The 18,597-nt window shown below is 51.6% G+C and overlaps 1 protein-coding gene across 1 annotated transcript; it reads left to right on the forward strand.

The window, feature by feature from the left end:
* Nucleotides 1-11,873: 11,873 nt before the first annotated feature.
* On the forward strand, nucleotides 11,874-17,355 carry STX4 (syntaxin 4). Its single transcript, XM_081088600.1, has 11 exons — nucleotides 11,874-12,181; nucleotides 12,367-12,468; nucleotides 12,581-12,680; nucleotides 12,799-12,873; nucleotides 13,389-13,459; nucleotides 14,899-15,007; nucleotides 15,080-15,156; nucleotides 15,392-15,529; nucleotides 16,733-16,843; nucleotides 16,913-17,011; nucleotides 17,102-17,355. Exons 1-10 carry the CDS (start codon nucleotides 12,152-12,154, stop codon nucleotides 16,991-16,993), a joined length of 894 nt encoding a protein of 297 aa, XP_080944726.1. The 5' UTR covers nucleotides 11,874-12,151; the 3' UTR covers nucleotides 16,994-17,011; nucleotides 17,102-17,355.
* Nucleotides 17,356-18,597: the final 1,242 nt, after the last annotated feature.

Genomic DNA, 18,597 nt, shown 5'->3' on the forward strand with positions numbered 1-18,597 from the left:
GGGTCAGGCACAAAGTACATGTTCACTAAAAATCTAAGTGGCTGAGTGAGTGGATGCCATATTCCCTCACACCTTTACCCAGGCATACAGACAAGGAAAATAGCTCCATGAAGACAGGCATTTCCATTTGTTTTGTTCATTGCTGGCTTTCCAGTGGCACTAAAGCACTTGGCACATAGTAGATCTATACTAATAAAAGGGTAATATGCTAATTAGACCAGACATCTTCCGGACGACCTTCCAGACATCCTTCCAGACCAAGCCCCAGTGGTGGGGCTGAGGCAGAGGCAGTTAGGAGGATCAGGCCGGCAGGGGAGGGCAGATGGGGGCGATCACTCAGGTAGGCAGAGGCAGTTAAGGGGCAATCAGGCAGGCAGAGACGGTTAGGGGTGATCAGGCAGGCAGGCAGGCGAGCAGTTAGGAGCCAGCGGTCCCAGATTGTGAGAGGGATGTCTGCAGGGATTGGGTCTAAACTGGCAGTTGGACATCACCCGAGGGGTCCCAGATTGGAGAGGGTGCAGGCCAGGCTGAGGGACACCCCGTCCCTGTGCATGAATTTCATGCACCGGGCCTCTAGTGTTCAATAAACATGTATTTGTTAAATGAATGTATGAGTGAAAGGTGTGCAATTCAAATCTAACTACAGTTCTAAAGACGGACACAGACACACAATGCGACAATGGTAATTCTTCTCATTGTTCAGTGATTTTGAACTAATTGCATCCATGACCACTTAAAGTCCACCCCAGAACTCTGTGAGGTGGGATGCCTGGACCACACACCCACCTCCTGTCCAGGCTCCTGCCTATGTGGCCTTTCTAAAGCATCAGCCCCCCAAGGCTCAGATATTCTAACTTGACTCCCCACTTTTGGGCACAGCGCCATCCTCATGTACCCTGATTCCAGTCCCTGCATTTCCCAGTCCCATGTGCTTCCTCGGGGTGTTCCTGACCCCGGCACACCTATCCTCTCATATTTCCAAACCCAACTCCTCCTCTTCTTTCAGAGTTTAGCTGTTGGGATTTTCTTGACCCTCCTGAAGCTGGGGGGGGGGGGGGGGGAGCTGGCTACACATACAGATTGCCAGGCCTCCACCCTGGACAGTCTGATTCAGGAATCTGGGATGGAGCCCAGAAACCTGGGTTTTCACAACCACCTCTGGCCAGTCTATTTTCAGTCAAGTCCGGGTTTATCAGGTGGCAAGGCTAAGGCTGGGCTACGCTGTGTAAGAAACACCCCCCAAATCTCAGGGACGTCTCTCTACAAGGCTCGATTTCTATTTTTGCAGCAGGTTGGGTTACTTCCCAGAGCATCTGCCCTTCAGAGAATCTCAGTGCTGTAGAAGGAGAACTTTATACACAGCTTAGCAACATGCTGGCCTCGGAGAGCCTCGGATTCAAGGACCCCATCTCATTCATCTCTGCCTCCCCGTGGTACCTGGCACAGGACCGATCACGCCTGCTGTGCTCAGGAGAAGAATGAATACCCGTTTGACCTGCTCACCCATTAGCTCGTATTTCAGGAGACTACTCTTTGCACTGGGATTATGCTCTGATGCTGGAGACACAGTGATGAGCAAAGCAGACATCAACCTGCTCCATGGAGCCAGTCACCTAGCTTCTCTAAGCCCTAATCTACAAATCTGTAGAATGGGCCATATTCCTCACCCCGCAGGCACAGTGTGAGAGGATTTACTGAGAAAATGAGCATGGAAGCCATTTGCAACTTAAAATCTCAATGCCAGCGGATGCCAATGGGCACTGGTACCCTGGTGTGTGCCCCTTGCTGCTCCCCCAGCCCACACATCCCATTTTCAGGTTTTATTCCTTGGGCCCCTGGAATTTAGTAGCACAACCCTCTGCTCACTTTTTCCACTTCCCCTTCAAATCATCATAAACCTGAAGCATGAATATCCTATATAATAAAAGGCTAATATGCAAATTTCCCCCTCTACCAGGAGTTCGACCAAGAGTTCAACCAGGGGGCAGGGCAGGCTGGCCAACCACGGGCTGCCCCTCCCCCTGGCCTGCCCTGCCCCTGATCACCCCCCACCCCACCGCCACCCTGATCAGGAGACGGGCAGCCAACCACCCACGGCCCAGCCTTGATCGGGTGGGCTGGCCGGACCCCACCCATGCATGAATTTGTGTACTAGTCCTCTAGTAATATTAATACTAATAGTGATAATAATAGATTTTTTTTATTTTTGAGAGAGCAAGGAGAGAGCGAGAGAGAAACATAAATTTGTTGTTCCACTTATTTATGCATGCATTGTTTCTTATGTGCCCTGATCGGGGATCAAACCTGCAACCCCGGCATATTGGACAATGCTCTAGCCAACCGAGGCACCTAGCAAGGGCAACAGCGCAGTCTTACATAGTACCTATCATGTACCAAGCTCTGTGTTAAATGTTTTATTTCTGTTAATTCATTTAATCTTCATAACGACCATCTGAGGGTACCACTATTCTCTCCCTTTACAAACAAGGAAACTCAAGCACAAAGAGTTAAGTGGATTGCTCAGGGCAGGAGCTGGGGTCCCCTCCAGCAGAAGTCCTGGCTATGGACTCGTTCTCAGGGTGAACTGGTTATCTGCCTCCCGGGAGGCTCCTTCCAGCCCTTCTCTCCACCAAAAAACACAGTCAACATCCGGCAGCAGAAACACGGCACTGACTTTGTAGATATATTTTGGGAGAACTAAGTCATTAGGACACTGAATCTCCTATCCCAGTGGTTCTCAACCTTCTGGCCCTTTAAATACAGTTCGTCATGTTGTGACCCAACCATAAAATTATTTTCGTTGCTACTTCATAACTGTAATGTTGCTACTGTTATGAATCGTCATGTAAATATCTGATATGCAGGATGGTCTTAGGCGACCCCTGTGAAAGGGTCGTTCAACCGTCAAAGGGGTTTCGACCCACAGGTTGAGAACTGCTGTCCTATCCATGTACATGGTATACCTATCCATTTGTTTAGGACCTCTTTAAAGTCTTACAATAACATTTAAAATTTTTTCACGTAAAGGATATTAACATATCTTTAAAAGACTTGCTCAGGTACTACATACTTTTGTAAATGATGTTTTTACATTTTCTAAAAGTCTGTTGCTGTGATTTAAAAAGGCAATTTATTTTAAGATATTTCTCTTATGCCAACAAACTTGCCTCCGCGTTCAGCCAGAGCCAGAGCCCCGGGAGTGACCTAGGGCCCGCCCACCCCCTCGGCAGCACTTCCCGGCGGGTGGCGCTGTGTCTGACGGAGGCCCTCTCTTCAGTGGGTATTCCACCCACCTCCAGGCCTCAGTGTAGACCTCGCTATTTTTGGCCTGAGGTGATTTCTAACTGATCTGCCAATCAACCTTCATGTGGCAGGGCTACTGCCACCCTAGCTGGATCCTTGTGCAAATAGAAAAAGGAGTCCCTTCCTCATGACGCTCTACCTCCCTCTGTCAGGTAATTGTTGCAATAAATATTCAAATATACGATGTCTACAATGCACTTGGTGCCCCTCGTGTGTCTGTCTCGTGCAGTGCACATGGGCTCAGCCACCATTGGTGGCCCTGTACGCGGCCGCAGAGAGAGCTTTACAAAATGAAAGTCTGATCATAGCATTCTGTGATGGGTTGAATGTCCACCACCCCCTACCCCCAATGCATATATCAAACCCCCAAAGTAATGGTATCAGGAGGCAGGGCTTTGGGAAGGGATTGGGGTTAGTTGAGGACAAAGGGCAGAGCCCCTGATTGGGTTAGTGTCCTTAGAAGCAAAGGAAGAGAGACCAAGCCTTTTCCCGCTGCCACCTGAAGAGAGTCGGCCGGCCACCTGCAAGCCAGGAAGAAGGCTGGACCAAGAACTGAATCTGCAAGCACCTTGGCCTTGGACTTCTCAGCCTCCAAAACTGTGAGCAATAAATGTTTGTTGTTTAGGCCTCCAAGTCTATGGTGTTTTGTTATAGCAGCCGGAGCTCATTAAGACATATTCCATTGCTTAAAGTTATTCAAAGGTACCTCTCTACCACTCTTCCCTTGATTTAATTACATAAAATAGGCAATACGTTAACATGGTTCAAAAAAGCTAAATAAGCCTTGGCTGGTTTGGCTCAGAGGATAGAGTGTCGGCCTGCAGACTGAAGGGTCCCGGGTTCAATTCCAGTCAAGGGCGCATGTCCAGGTTTCGGGCTCCATCCCCAGTAGGGGGCGTGCAGGAGGCAGCCGATCAATGATTCTCACTCATCATTGATGTTTCTATCTCTTTCTCCCTCTCCTTTCCTCTCTGAAATAAATAAAAATGTATTTTTAAAAAAATCTAAATAATATTAAATATTACTGTATAGTGAAAATTCTTACTCTAACAACTGTACTCGCCACCTTGTTCTCACAAAACACCCATAGAGAACCACTTTTATTAGTTTCTTATGTACTTTCCAGGATTTCTTTATGACAATACAAGCAAATACTAGTACACACACACACACGCACACACGCACGCACACACACGTGCGCGCACACACGCGCGCACGCGCACACACACGCACGCGCACACACACATACACTTTAATTATATAACAGTAGCATGATACACTCACTCCACACCTTGGTCCCTGATATTTGCTAACAATATATTTTGAAGCTCTTTCCTATTTATACATAATGAACACCCTCATCCTTTTTGAGAGCTGCATGCCTACTGATGGACAAGTTTCTGACCTATTGCAAATAATATTCAATAAAGAACATTGATATATGTCCTTTCATAATGTGAATGAAAATTCTATTTATCCTCCCTTTGCAGCTGGTGTGGACTTGTGACTTGCTTTGACTAATAGAATATGGCAGAAGTGCCCTGGCCAGGTAGCTCAGTTGGTTAGAGCATCCTCCTGATACACCAGCATTGCAAGTTTGATCCCTGGTCAGGGCACAAATGAGAATCACCTGATGAATGCATGGGTGGGTAGAACAACAAATCTCTCTCTCTCTCTCTCTCTCTCTCTCTCTCTCTCTCTCTCTCTCAAATCAATGGATTAAAATTTTCTTAATTAAGAAAAAAAAAGGATATGGCAGAAGTAATGTGTAACTTCTGAGCAGTGCCTCAAGAGACCTTGCAGCTTCTACTCTCACCTTCCTGGAGCCTGAGGCCACTGTGCTATGAAGAAACCCAGGATGAAACAGCATGCGGAGAGGGTGGCTCAACCATCCCATCCACCTGGCCACCAGGGCTAAGATCCCAGACATGGGCGTGTGAGAGAGACCATCATGGGCCAACCAGCTCCAGCGGAGGTGCCAGCCCCTGTCACCACTTGAGTAATCGAAGGTAAGACCAGCAGAAAACCGCCCAGCCATCCCTAGGATCTGGAAAAATAAATCATTGTTTTACGCCGGTGAGTACTGAGATGGTGTCTTATGGAGCAGCAGCTGCCTGATATCTCAGGAACACCCTTCAGACAGATTCAGGAACGGGGTTGCTGCTTCAAACTGTATGTGCATTTAGAATTTTGATAAATGTTATCTGGGTTGCATCACTTTGCATTTCTACCAACAATGGGTAAAAGTCACTGTTTCTGCCAGTCTTACCCAAAGCGTGTTTTATCAAACATATAGATTTTTGTTAATGAAATAAAAAATGTTACTTCAGTATTGTCTTACTTTTCATTTCGCTTATTACATATGAAGTTGAACATCTGCATATGTGTTTAAATCCTTACCATTTACTTTTTTGTGATGCTTTTCACATTTTTTTAATTGAACGATTGGTCTTTCTTATCAATATGTGGAAGCTCTTGAACTAGTAGGGATATTAATACTTTGTACATAATAGGAATTGCACATATTTTTCCAGTTTGTTGTTTGTCTTTTGATCTTGCTTTGATGTTTTTTCCATGCAGACCTTTTTTCATGTAGACAAATGCATTACTCTGTTATTTATAGCTTCTGACTTTTGAGTGGCAGTTGGAAAGGCCTTTCTCACTCCGAGAGTTATAAAGGATTTTGCCCATATTTTCTTCTAGAATTTTTTGAAGTTTATCCTGACAACTGTGTAATCTATCACCTTTACTTTTTTAAAATATATTTTTATTGATTTCAGAGAGGAAGGAAGAGGGAGAGATAGAAACATCAATGATGAGAAAGAATCATTGACTGGCTGCCTTCTGCACACCCCACACTAGGGACCAAGTCTGCAATCCGGGCATTTGCTCTGACCGGGAATCAAACCGTGACCTCCTGGTTCATAAGTTGATGCTCCACCGCTGAGCCACGCCGGCCAGGCTGGTCCATCACCTTTAGAGTGAAGTTTAAGACCAAGGTTATGGCATGGGCGACCTTATGTCACCCAGATAGAGAAGAAGCAGGAAAATCAGAAGCTGGTTTAGGAAATTCTCGGGGCGGGGGGGGGGGGATGCATCCTGTTTGGGACACGTTGAGTTTAAGATGCCTGTGGGGCCTCTAGAATGTCTAGGAGGCAAGTAGATTCCAGGGTCTGGAACTCAGGAGAAAAGTCTGAGTTGGAGACGTGGGTTCGGGAGCTAGCATGGGGATGCCAGTGAAAGCCAGAGGCATGGGCGGGGAGTTTGAGGAGGAGAGGCTCTCAGTGAAGCTCTAGGAAGTGGCCCAGGTCAGGCCCAAAGCGCACCGTAAGAAAAGAGCTGTGGGGGCGTCGTCTCTGTGGTCTTTGGGGCTTGGCACAAAAACAGCCTCACAGACATTTGTGGGGTGAGCAGAGCCCCTTCACTTGAGGCATGCGTGAGTATCTGTGTCTCCCGGGACACAGCTAACACGAGAGAGAAAAGGACCCACAGCTTCCCCAGCTGTCGGCCCCACCACAGAGGGTGTGGGAAGGAAGGAGGCTCGGACTCACAGGCAGTCCGGCCCAGAGCAGGGCCTCAATAGGTAGCAGCAAGCCCCCAAGGTGGATGGAGCCCCGGGAGCCCCCTCTGATGAGTTCTCCCCTTGGATCCTAGGGTAGCGGTTAAGAGCATAGACTCTGGAACGTCCTCTCTGGGTTCAAATCCTAGCTCTCTCACGTACTAGTGGGTAACTTCGGGCAAGTTACTTACTCTCTCTGTGCTTCAGTTTCTATCTACCTCAGAGAATTAGTATGGAGATTAAATAAGTAAATATTTATGAAGGGCTTTACTGTGTACCTGGTACATAGTAAATGCTGTATAAATTTTATATTAAAAGGAAACAATTTGGCTCTGGCTGAGTAGCTTAGTTGGGTAGAGCATCATCCTGATATGCCAAGGTTGTGGGTTCAAGCTCCAGTCAGGGCACATACAAGAATCAACCAGTGAATGCATAAATAAATGGAACAACAAATCAATGCTTCTCTCTCTCCCCCAAATCAACAAATAAACATTTAAAAAGGGATCATCTCATTCACTTATGAATAGTTATTGATCAGCTACTATGTGCCGGGCATGGTTGTAGGTGCCTGGGACACAGCCGTGAATCAGGCAGGTGAAAATTCCTGACCTCATGGAGTTTACATTCTGGTAGGTGGAGAGGAGGGGTACAAGATATAAACAATATGTAAAATAAATAAGCCCAATAGATGGTGTGCCGGATCCGAGTGGAGGCATGAGAGACTCGCAGGAGTTAGCAAGGCCACTGGCCTAGGGCCTGGTGCACAGTGGGGTCAGGAGACGGGAAGGCGGGGAGGCCCTGGACAAGCAGCAGAGTGGGATCCCTGGCGGAGACCCTGGGCTGCTGACACCCTCAGAGTAACAATCATCATCACACGGTCATGTGATAGCAGCAAACACTTACACAGCGCAGTAGCCGGCACTGTCCTATTCACCGCACTTACATCGCTTCATTTAATCCTTCCAGCAGCCCTATGAAGTTGGTGCTGTTATTGTTCCCATTTTTCAAACGAGTAAACTGAGGCATAGAAAGGCGAAGCACCTTGCCTTATAGAATTATACAGAAGGTGAAGGAGCTGGGATTCTGAGCCCGGTCATCGAGCTCCAGTGTGTGTAGGATGGACCTACAAGGGGAAGGACAGGGCAGGTTACCAAGCCTCAGGATCAGGTAGGGCCTGACCTTTATACGAATGAAAAAAAATTTGCATACATCACCAATACCGACACATCCGAGAGCCAATATACTTAGTACGCACTTCTAGGCTCCTCAGAGGGCCTGAGCAGTAAAGGACCGTGAAACAAAGGCAAGGGTTCAGCTCTGGAGAGCCCCGTCCGCAGCGCCATTCTCTCTAGGTGGCCCCTGCTCCCCGCCCCTCCACATACCACTCCTCATGCCTTTGAACCAGCCTCCTGGGACCTTCAGTCACCATCCCAAAGCTCTCTGATCCTACCCAGAGAACACAAATAAAACGGTGACTATCATCATCCTGGGCCATTTAACAAAGGCAGCAACAACTCCAAATCACAGCCGAGGGAGGACCAGGAAGGCAAGTCACCTAAAGGCAAGCAGCCCTAGCTGGTTTTCTCAGTGGTTAGAGCAGCCGTGGGCAAACTACGGCCCGCGGATCCGGCCCGTTTGAAATGAATAAAACTAAAAAAAAAAAAAAGACCGTACCCTTTTATGTAATGATGTTTACTTTGAATTTATATTAGTTCACACAAACACTCCATCCATGCTTTTGTTCCGGCCCTCCGGTCCAGTTTAAGAATCCATTGTGGCCCTCGAGTCAAAAAGTTTGCCCACCCCTGGGTTAGAGCATTGCAGACCGCAGGGTCATGGGTTCAATTCCCGGTCAAGGGCAACATACGCCAGTTGCAGGTTCCCCAGCCACAGAAGGCGGCGCGTGTGGGAGGCAGCCAACCAATGTGTCTCTCTCATGTCGATGTTTCTTTGTCTCTCTTCCTGCCCTCCTCCTTTCCGCTCTCTCTAGAAATCGATGGAAAAAATATCTTTGGGTGAGGATTAAAAAAAAAAAAAAGTCTGAGAAGTGGGGGTGGGGGTGGGGGGCAATGGGCAGATAAGGACACATATGTAATACCTTAATCAATAAAGAAAAAATAGCCCTCGCCGGTTTGGCTCACTGGATAGAGCGTCAGCCTGGAGACTGAAGGGTCCCAGGTTCGATTCCAGTCAAGGGCATGTACCTTGGTTGCGGGCACATCCCCAGTGGGGGGTGTGCGGGAGACAGCTGATCAATGCTTCTCTCTCACCGATGCTTCTAACTCTCTATCCCTCTCCCTTCCTCTCTGTAAAAAAGCAATAAAATATATAAGAAAAAAAAAAGAAAAAATAAACAAAACAAACCAAAAAAGGCTGAGAAGCAGAGAGAGGCAGGGCTGAGAGGGTGCTAGAGTCACAGCAGTAAAAGCCCAAAGAGGCAGAACACTCAACACGTTCCCAGGCCCTTCCGCATCCTTCCTAACCTCACTTGATATTGTTCAGCTTTTACCTTAGGCAAGGCAGAGCTGACCTGACCAAGTTGTCCAGTGGAGAACTTGAGTCCCAGAGAGGAGCAATGACTTATTCAAGATCACACCCAGGACTGGGAGTCAGATGCCCAAAATTCCTTCCGCTGTGCCCACAGAAAGACAGTCTGAGAGAGACACAGTGAGAAGGCGAGGGAGAGGGAGAAGGAGAGAACAGGGAGGCACGGAGCTAGAGGTTGACATGAAAGACCCACGAGCAGAGAAATCTTCCTCTTGATCTCCAAGGGACCCCACGGAACAGGCTTGGCCTCCTGAAACCCTCCAACCTCTCATTTCCCCTGTGTGCTGACCAGAGTGGCAGCATCCTCATTCCTGACCCCCAGGCGAGCCGGGTTCTAGAGGGAAGAGAAGGATCAAAGCCCCTTCTATAGGGTAAGGCAGCATTTGACAGTTTCCAAACTCATAATCGTTGGACTTCACAGCAGGGAATACCCATAAAGATGATCTCCCCACCCCCTTTCTATAGATGGGAGATCAAGGCCCAGAGACAAGTGACTATGCAGAGGCCACAGCAACTCAGTCATAGGAATCTAGATTTTCTTACCAGGGCGTTCTAGAGAGGGGTCTTACCTTCCCCTGCTTGAACTTTCATAAAGGGTGTCCCAAAATTCACGCAAGAAGTAATTTTGATATAAAATACAGGTTTATAATTAAAAATTGTAAATTTTTTATTGATTCATAAAGTATAGAGTATAGGGTTATGTATGGAATAGCATATCGGGTAAATGGCCTCCACAGCTTTGCTGGCACATACGCACTCTTTTGTTATTGCCTGAGCAGCCGCATTTTCGAAGAAGAATGGTCCAATGATGCCTCCAGCCCAAAATCCGCACCAAACAGTGACACGTTGTGGATGCATTTGTTTCTCAACAATCACTCGTGGATTTTATGAACCCCAAATGCGACAATTTTGTCGATTAACCAAGCCATCAAGATGAAAATGAGCCTCATCGAAATTCAGCCACATTTATGCAAAACGGTCATGAAAAATTTCAACAAAAGAGTGCATATGTGCCAGCAAAGCTGTGGAGGCCATTTACCCGATATACTATTCCATACATAACCCTATACTGTATACTTTATGAATCAATAAAAAATTTACAATTTTTAATTATAAACCTGTGTTTTCTATCAAAATTACTTCTTGCGTGAATTTTGGGACACCCTTTATAAGCACCCTGTGAAGAGCTGTGGAGTCCAGGAGACTTGATATGCATTCCAGGTTCGCTGAGACTCAGTCAGTGGCTATAAGACTCCTCCTACTGAGTAAGTTCCACAAGTGCAAGGTATTTTTATTTGTTAGGCCCTATGTATCTCCTGCCCCTAGAACAGCGTCTACCCCATAGTAAGTGCCCAATAAATAACTATTGAATGAACGTCTAGCGGCCAGGGTTAGAGAAGTGTCACTGTGAGGGTCTGAAGCCTAATAGAGAAAACCAAGGAACATGAGCTTTACCCTCAGACACATGAACGGCTAAAATCCTGTCCACAGATATTTCCTGAGGGTCCATTAGGTAGGGAACCAGGTGCTGGGAACTCAGGTTAAAAAAGTCAGTCATGCCCTGAGTTCAAGAACTCACAGTCAACTATGATGTGGAATATGTGCAGATTTTTGGTTATGTGGGTGGTGGTGGTGGAGGCGGGGTGGGGTAGGGGATGGGGGGGGGGTCCTGGAGGGTAGAGCCAGGTGCAAGGCAAACTGCTCAGTATAATACAGACACTTGTCTCAGCCTGAGCTAACCTGAAATGGCCTGGCTGCTCATAAGGTGGTGAGTGCGGTGGGACTGCTGTGCCCAAGCAGGGCGCCAGCCGCCCACCTGTCGTCGAAGGCTGCGCCAGGACGATGCGGGGAAAAGAGATTTCTGCTAGGGTGAGGTCACTTCCCACCCCCAGATTCTCTGCCTTCAAAATCCTGCAATTCTGACGCTGGATCTTATTATTTTCTGAATTTCAAGGTCCCATGATGCTGACAGCTCCAAATTCTAAGTCTTCAGTCTGCCCACGCCTCTGGACCAAGAGAAATAGAGCCGAATTCATCAAGGGTCCTAAGACCCACTGCTTCAAAAGGTCTCTGGAGTTAGTTAGCGCCCCCTCCCCGCCTCGTGGGAGGTGGAGGGGCGCAGCTCGAGCTGTCGTGGGGACATGGGTGTTCCAGAGAAGGGGTTGACAGAAGCCGGGGCACGTGACAGTCAAAACGTCACGTTCTGTGGTCTGGGACCCGACCGGTCACGTGACGCGGGGGTGCACCGTGGGGTGATGTGAGATGCAGGGCCTCTCAGATTACGTACAAATGAGGCATTTCCACCCCGTTTGGCAACGCGATTGCCTTGGGAAGACAGTTCCGGTAAAGGGGGTGGGCTCTCACATCCTGGCAATTTTGCTTCCGGTCGGGGCGCTGCAGCTTCCGACCTTCGCCTCTCCCTCCCACGGGAAGGAGACGCAACCCCGTGCGCATGCCCCGAATCATCCAAAAGAGGGTGGGGCCTAGGCTGCGGGAGCGGGAGGGGGGGGGAAAGGAAAGGGAATTCCAACCTGTGGAATCCTGGAGGTCCCCGTGGGTAGCACCATCCCATTGACTGTGGATGGTGTCAGGGACAGAGCCTCTGGCGGCTCGTGGGGGGTTAGGGGCCCGCAGGGTGAAGGCGGAGGGCAGTGTCGGGGTGTGAGGGCAGTACGGGAGTTCCAAACTTAGAATCTTGAGGCCCTCAGGGCTCAGGTGCGGGGAGAGGGAGCTCGGGCCGCCATGCGGGACAGGACCCAAGAGCTGAGGCAGGTGAGAAGTCGGGGCAGCAGGGTTGGGACGGGAGGACGGGGTGGGGTTTGGCCGGAATGCAGGATTCCTGGTCTTCGGGGCAGGGAGGGGTGGCTGAGGGCGAGGAAGGAAAGACCCGGAAGCCCGTGAGTCCTGCGGGGAGAGCCACAGCAAGGAAGTGATGCTAATGACCCCGGCCCTGGCAGGGGGATGACAGCTCGGACGATGAGGACAGGGAGCGGGTCGCGCTGGTGGTTCACCCGGGCACGGCACGGCTGGGGAGCCCGGACGATGAGTTCTTCCAGAAGGTATGAGCCTGGGGTCTCTGCCTGGATTCCCGAGGGGGCTGGAGGACCCGAGGAGCAGCGCGGTCTGGGGGGCCTTCGTATCTCCTTCAGCCCTCTCGGTCACCCTCCCCAGGTCCGGACAATTCGGCAGACCATTGTCAAGCTGGAGAATAAAGTCCGCGAGTTGGAGAAACAGCAGGTTACCATCCTGGCCACGCCCCTTCCCGAGGAGAGTGAGTGAAAACCTGGGTGCAGAACGCATGCTCAACCAGAGGCATTTTGGGTATTGTAGTTCCACGCAGGTGGTGGCAAGGGAGATTTGTTGAGGTAGGGACTGCTTTCTTTTTTCAGGCATGAAGCAGGACCTGCAGAACCTGCGCGAAGAGATCAAACAGCTGGGGAGGGAGATCCGCGGGCAGCTAAAGGGTGAGCTCCTGGCACCTGAGACAGATCCTTCCCTTTGGTCCTGCCCAGCTCCTGGCATATCTGGGGGAGTTTGTGGCCCAGAGAGGCCAAGCGATCTATCCAGGTCACACAGCAGTCCTAGAATCTCCGTCTCCGTGTTCCAGCCCATAGCACTTTCCACAGCACATGCCTGCCTCTCGGGTTCTTTTATTTACTATGAAACCATTTACTCCTAAAATTCTTGCCGCCCAGTGTGCATTCTTTGGGCAGGCATTTGGGGTTTTGTTAGGAGGCCTCTGCATCCTTCTGGGAATTAGCTGATGTACGTATTGCAAAGAAAAAATATGCTTTCCCCTGTCAGAGACTTAGAATTAGTCATTTAATGATAAATTATATTTCCCCCCCAAATCGTATGGATATAAGCATCTCTCTGTAGTGTGGCTTGGGTATGACACTGGCCCTGCGTCCTGATCCCCAATTTTCAGAAGCCACAGGTCACCCTCCGTCCCCCACAATACCCTTGTGTCTTCCCACAGCCATTGAGCCCCAGAAGGAGGAAGCTGATGAGAATTATAATTCAGTCAACACAAGAATGAGAAAAACACAGGTGGGTTTGTTATTCCCAGAACTAGAACATTTCAGCAAGTGTTTTATGGAAGTAAGAGGGAAGGGACTTGGAGATCAGCAAGTCCAGCCTAATGATTTTCCAAATGGGGAAACTGAGGCTCAGAGAGAGAAAGGACTCCCCTAACATCAAGAATTCCCAATCCATTATAACACCCTGCCTTTTTCTTCATTCAATGAGAAGTTGCTGAGTCCCCAGATCTGACCTGGGCTCAGCTATGGGAGACATGCTTTCTAGGAGCCAAGATGGGAAGTTAAGCTTGAATAGGTGAGGAAGACATTACTGAGGTAGGACTTGTTCGCTAATGGCTCTGTCCGAGGAAAAAAAAAGGAGCAGTGATAAATGACAGGGATGCCGGACAGCCTCTGCCCTGTGGGCAGAATTCAGGAAGTCAGGAAGTGGAACTTCCCTGGAGGGAAGGTCATTTAATCAACATCTTAGGAAGATTTGAGGTGATCTGATTGGCCCCTTCTGGGTGCCCTGTGAGGAGTGGTTTGGAGTTCCTGGAGGTCAGAGTTGGAGTGAGTGGGCCCAGAGCTCAGCAGGGCCGAGATGGAAGGTGGAGCGGTTTGGGCATCTCGAAAGGGTGCTGAAGCCAGGAGAGCAGGTGTGTCTCTGAGGAAGGTACTCCAAGGACTGAGGATCAGGGAAATGGACAAGGTGAGAGGGCACTGCAAGGGGGGCCTGTGTGGTCATCAGCGTAAGAGGCTGAGGGCCCAGCTGGACCTGTAAACCTGGGCAACAGACTGAACGCCGGGCTTTACCAGCACACCCCCCCCCCGCCCCAGTCTAAGCAGTGAGGCTGGTGTCCAGCAAGCATTCGACAAGTATGTATCGAGTGCTAGCTGTTTGGGCTACAGCAGTCCAAAGATCCCTGTCCTCCGGGAGCTTACATCCCAGTGGGGAGAGACAGTCACCGTAATAAAGACTTACGGTGTTTTAGAACATTGTTACGTATTAAGGAAAAAGGTGCAGGAAGAGGGATTGAGAGCGCTGTCAGAGGCAGGTGGCAATTTCAGTCAAGTGGAGAAAACTGCATTCCGACAGTAACACTGGAGCAAAGACTCAAGGCCTTCGTGGGGCATGAGTTTTCTAGGCCGAAGGAGCAGTGAGCGCAAAGGCCCAAGGTAGGGGCGTGCTTTGTTCAGGGAGGAGGAAGGAGCCACTGTGGTTGGAGGAAATGAGGGAGGGACAGTGGAAGGAGGTAAGGTCAGAGGGGAGATGGGGGAGAGGCAGGTCATGTAGGCCCTGGTAAGGACTTCGGCTTTTACTTTGAGGGAATGGGGGGGCCTTTCAGGTTGGGAAGGCAGCAGCACCTACACCAGCTCATGCTGTTTGCTCGCTGTCCCGGTGGCGATCTTGAGGCCCAGACTGGGCAAGGATCCTCGCAGCAAGGCACAGCCTGTGTTCTCTGTCTGCAGCATGGGGTCCTGTCCCAGCAATTCGTGGAGCTCATCAACAAGTGCAACTCGATGCAGTCCGAGTACCGGGAGAAGAACGTGGAGCGGATCCGGAGGCAGCTGAAGATCAGTGAGTTGTGGAGCCTGGCCCACAGGGCGGGCGAGCCCAACCCAGCTCTCAACCTGGCCTTTTCCTTCACAGCAAATGCTGGAATGGTGTCTGATGAGGAGCTAGAACAGATGCTGGACAGCGGGCAGAGCGAGGTGTTTGTGTCCAATGTGAGTGGCCACAGCCAGCCTCCCTCTGCTGGGCCTCCCGTCCTCTCCAAGCTCTGGTCCTCTTTGATTGAGGGGATACTGGGGCCCAGGAGGGAATGGATTTGCATGCCGGGAGTCGGTCAGCAGGGCCCTGGCCCGGTGCTAGACCCGAGGGCTGCCATAAACCTCAACACGAACTTCTGACCTGCTGCTGGCTTCCCTGTTACCTGTCCCTCCACTCCTGTCCACTCCCCAGATCCTGAAGGACACGCAGGTGACGCGGCAGGCCCTAAATGAGATCTCGGCCCGGCACAGCGAGATCCAGCAGCTTGAACGCAGCATTCGTGAACTTCATGAGATCTTCACTTTTCTGGCCACTGAGGTGGAGATGCAGGTGGGCAGCCCAGGGGGCCGGCTGAGCTTGACCCAGACCCCAGATGTGAGACCATGTTCAGTCGGACCTCCAGCCGCAACTGTCAGCCCACAGCTACTCTTAGCCTCTCTCCCCCAGGCTTTTGCTCCCCTCCCTTCTGGGCCACGCCCTCACAGGCTGGCCCTTACCTCCGTCCTTAGCTGGGCCCCAGAGCTGCAACCACCTCTGCAGCTACCCAGATGACCACTTTCCTATATATAACATTCCCCACCCCGGCCACCTGACCCCACCCCAGGTACGGCCCCAACCCTGGCTCCTCCACCAATAGAATACACCCTTCTACCTCTGAGAGCTGGAGTCAAAGTTTCCCCCCAGAGGGCCTGTCTCCGAAAATCTGTACAAGGTTGGGGTGGGAAGCGTTATTCCTGCTGTGGCCCTGGTTGTTGGGGCGAGGCGAGCTTCCAGCCTTGTCCTGGAGGAGCTGACCCGCTGGGGCTGCAGCCAGCACCCTTCTATAGCTGGGAGTCACGGGAAGGGGTTTCATTCAGGAGTGCCGGGACCGGAGGCCGGTGATGCATGAGGAGGCAGGGATAGGAAGGGCGGCACAGCGGTTGGGAGATGGGCCTAGAACAGTGGCCGGCAAACTGCGGCTCGGCAAACCGCGGCTCGCGAGCCACATGTGGCTCTTTGACCCCTTGAGTGTGGCTCTTCCACAAAATGCTGACTTCTGCACATGGGCCATGAAGTTTCAAACGCCGGGGTGGGGAATGTTATATATAGTTTCATGGGCGTCCACACATGGTATTTTGTGGAAGAGCCACACTCAAGGGGCCGAAGAGCCGCATGTGCATCCTGAGCCGCGGTTTGCCGACCACGGACCTAGAAGAACGGGCAAAACCAGTCAGTTTTTTGAGGGGACTAAAGTCCGTGCTCTGTGAAAAGCGATGAACTATTTAAGGCTCTTGGCCCCAAGGCCCCGCTGCGAGTCAGGGTTGTGGGGGTCAAGGGAGCAGAGCAGAAGGCACCACGTGATGGAAGGGCCTGGAAGCCACCTCAGGAGGGAGACTGTAGCAGATGTGGTCCCGCCTCCGTGTCTTCCTTAGTGCAGTGCTTTCTGCCAGGAATGCCCTTTGGTGGTTTGGGGCTGCGGTGGGCAGAGTGAGCTACTGGGCCCTCCTACCCCACTCGCCCCCACCTGCCTGAGCTGCCACCTCCTCCGAGCAGGGGGAGACGATCAACCGGATTGAGAAGAACATCCTGAGCTCAGCAGACTACGTGGAACGTGGGCAGGAACATGTCAAGAGGGCCCTGGAGAGCCAGAGGAAGGCCCGGAAGGTGAGCCTCCTCTGGGGGGCCCCCTCCCCCCCCCGGAGTGAGTTTCCCTGACTCCTTCCTCCCCCACAGAAGAAAGTGTTGATCGCCATCTGCGTGTCCGTCTTTGTCCTCATTCTGGTAGTCGTCATTGCCGTCTCAGTAACGACTTAGCAGCATCGTGCGTTCTCGGTGAGACTGTGGGCCTGCCCCCCGGCCTGCCCCACCCCGGCCCAGCCCTCCTCCTCCCCTCAGACCCTCTTCTCCCTCCTTCCCTTGCAGGCACTCAGAGCCCGGACCCAGGGTGTGCCTCCTCTGCCAGCAGCTGGAGCGGGGGCAGCCCAGACCCTGCCGCCGGACCCCCTTCCTCACACCGGCCTGTGCAGGGGGGCAGATGGCTCTCCTGGGTCTGGCAGCCACCTGTTCGTGGGGGCCTCCCCCTGGGGCCACAGTGGCTGGCGGAGGGCCTGCGCTGTCCTGTTTGGATGGGACACATGGTTTTGTAAGAAATTAAAACACACACAAAAAAGGCTGAGACTCCCCTGTGCATGTGTGTTCCTGGAAGGGCTGGCCCAGGGCCTCCAAGTGTCCAGCCTTCCCACCTCCTGGCCGTGCTGCCCGGCCAGGCCTCGGCAGGCTTCCGTCAGGCCGTTCCGGGCACCGTGGCTCCAGCGGGCCGGCCTTCCACCTCCCACAGGAACACGTGGGCCGGGAGGCCTAGCACCCACATCTGGCTCAGTACTGTCGCTGGGGAAAGGCCACTGTGGCTTCCCAACCCTGAGCGGTGGGCCAGACCAGGCTGGGACGCAGGTGAGATGTGTGTGGATGGGGGAGGGGTCATCGGTGGGCCATGGTGAGGAGCAGGCTGTTTCTTTGGGTACAGTGGACAGGGAAGGGCCAGACGCAGATTTGCCATTTGAGTGGAGTTAAATGAGGAGCCAGTTAAGGGAGAGGTTGCCAGGCAGTGTCCCACAGGCCAGACCCTGAACCCAGAAAAAAGCCTTGCCTTTTACATAGGAGTTCAGCTGGAGAGCCAGCGACTCCGGGTCAGCACACGCTGTTTCTAAGGGGTATGTGGCTAGAGCAGGCAGAGGAGGCAAGGAGCCTGATTTTTATGGGGCGCTTGAGCTCCAGGCCCCAACTCTAAACTTCTAAGCGTTCCAAGTGCAGGTGCCTCGTTTCTGGAGCTGGGAGTGGCACCTGCCTCCAGCCACCCGGCTTTAGGGCTGAGGCAGCACCTGACCCCTCCAAGATCTCCGGGTGGGGCCTGGCCGCCTGTCCCATCCCACTTTTGATCCACAGGCTGCTGCTGCTCTGGGCTGCCCAACCTGTCCAGCCGCAGTATCTCTTGCTTCTGCCACCGAGCGGGGGCACACATGTGGCTGCTGTGGTGACCCCGTTGTGGAAGGGCTCCATGTGACCTGGACTGGGGGAGGGGCCAGAAGGTGGGATTGGACCCCAGATACACAACCCCTGCTTTCGCTGCCTCCATCCGTGGCTGGGCATCCTGGGGCGCCTTGGGGTGGCCCTGGAGCGGCGGTGAGCCTGTGCTGGGGGGAGTGTGTATACTTGGCCCTGAGTGTATGCAGCGTGGTTGAGATGGTGGCTGCGACTGGAAGCGTTGGCGAGTGGACCTAAATGCTGTTCCCGAGAAGCACTGGGGTTGGTCTGTAGGTCGTCCTGGCGGACTGAGCACCCCAGTATTAAACAGCATTTTTAGATGGAGAATGTTGATATGGTTGGGGCCTCAGAGCAAGTCCACTGTTGCACCGAAAAGT

Source organism: Myotis nattereri (genome assembly GCF_964212035.1).
Source record: "Myotis nattereri genome assembly, chromosome: 4".
NCBI classification, from domain to species: domain Eukaryota; kingdom Metazoa; phylum Chordata; class Mammalia; order Chiroptera; family Vespertilionidae; genus Myotis; species Myotis nattereri.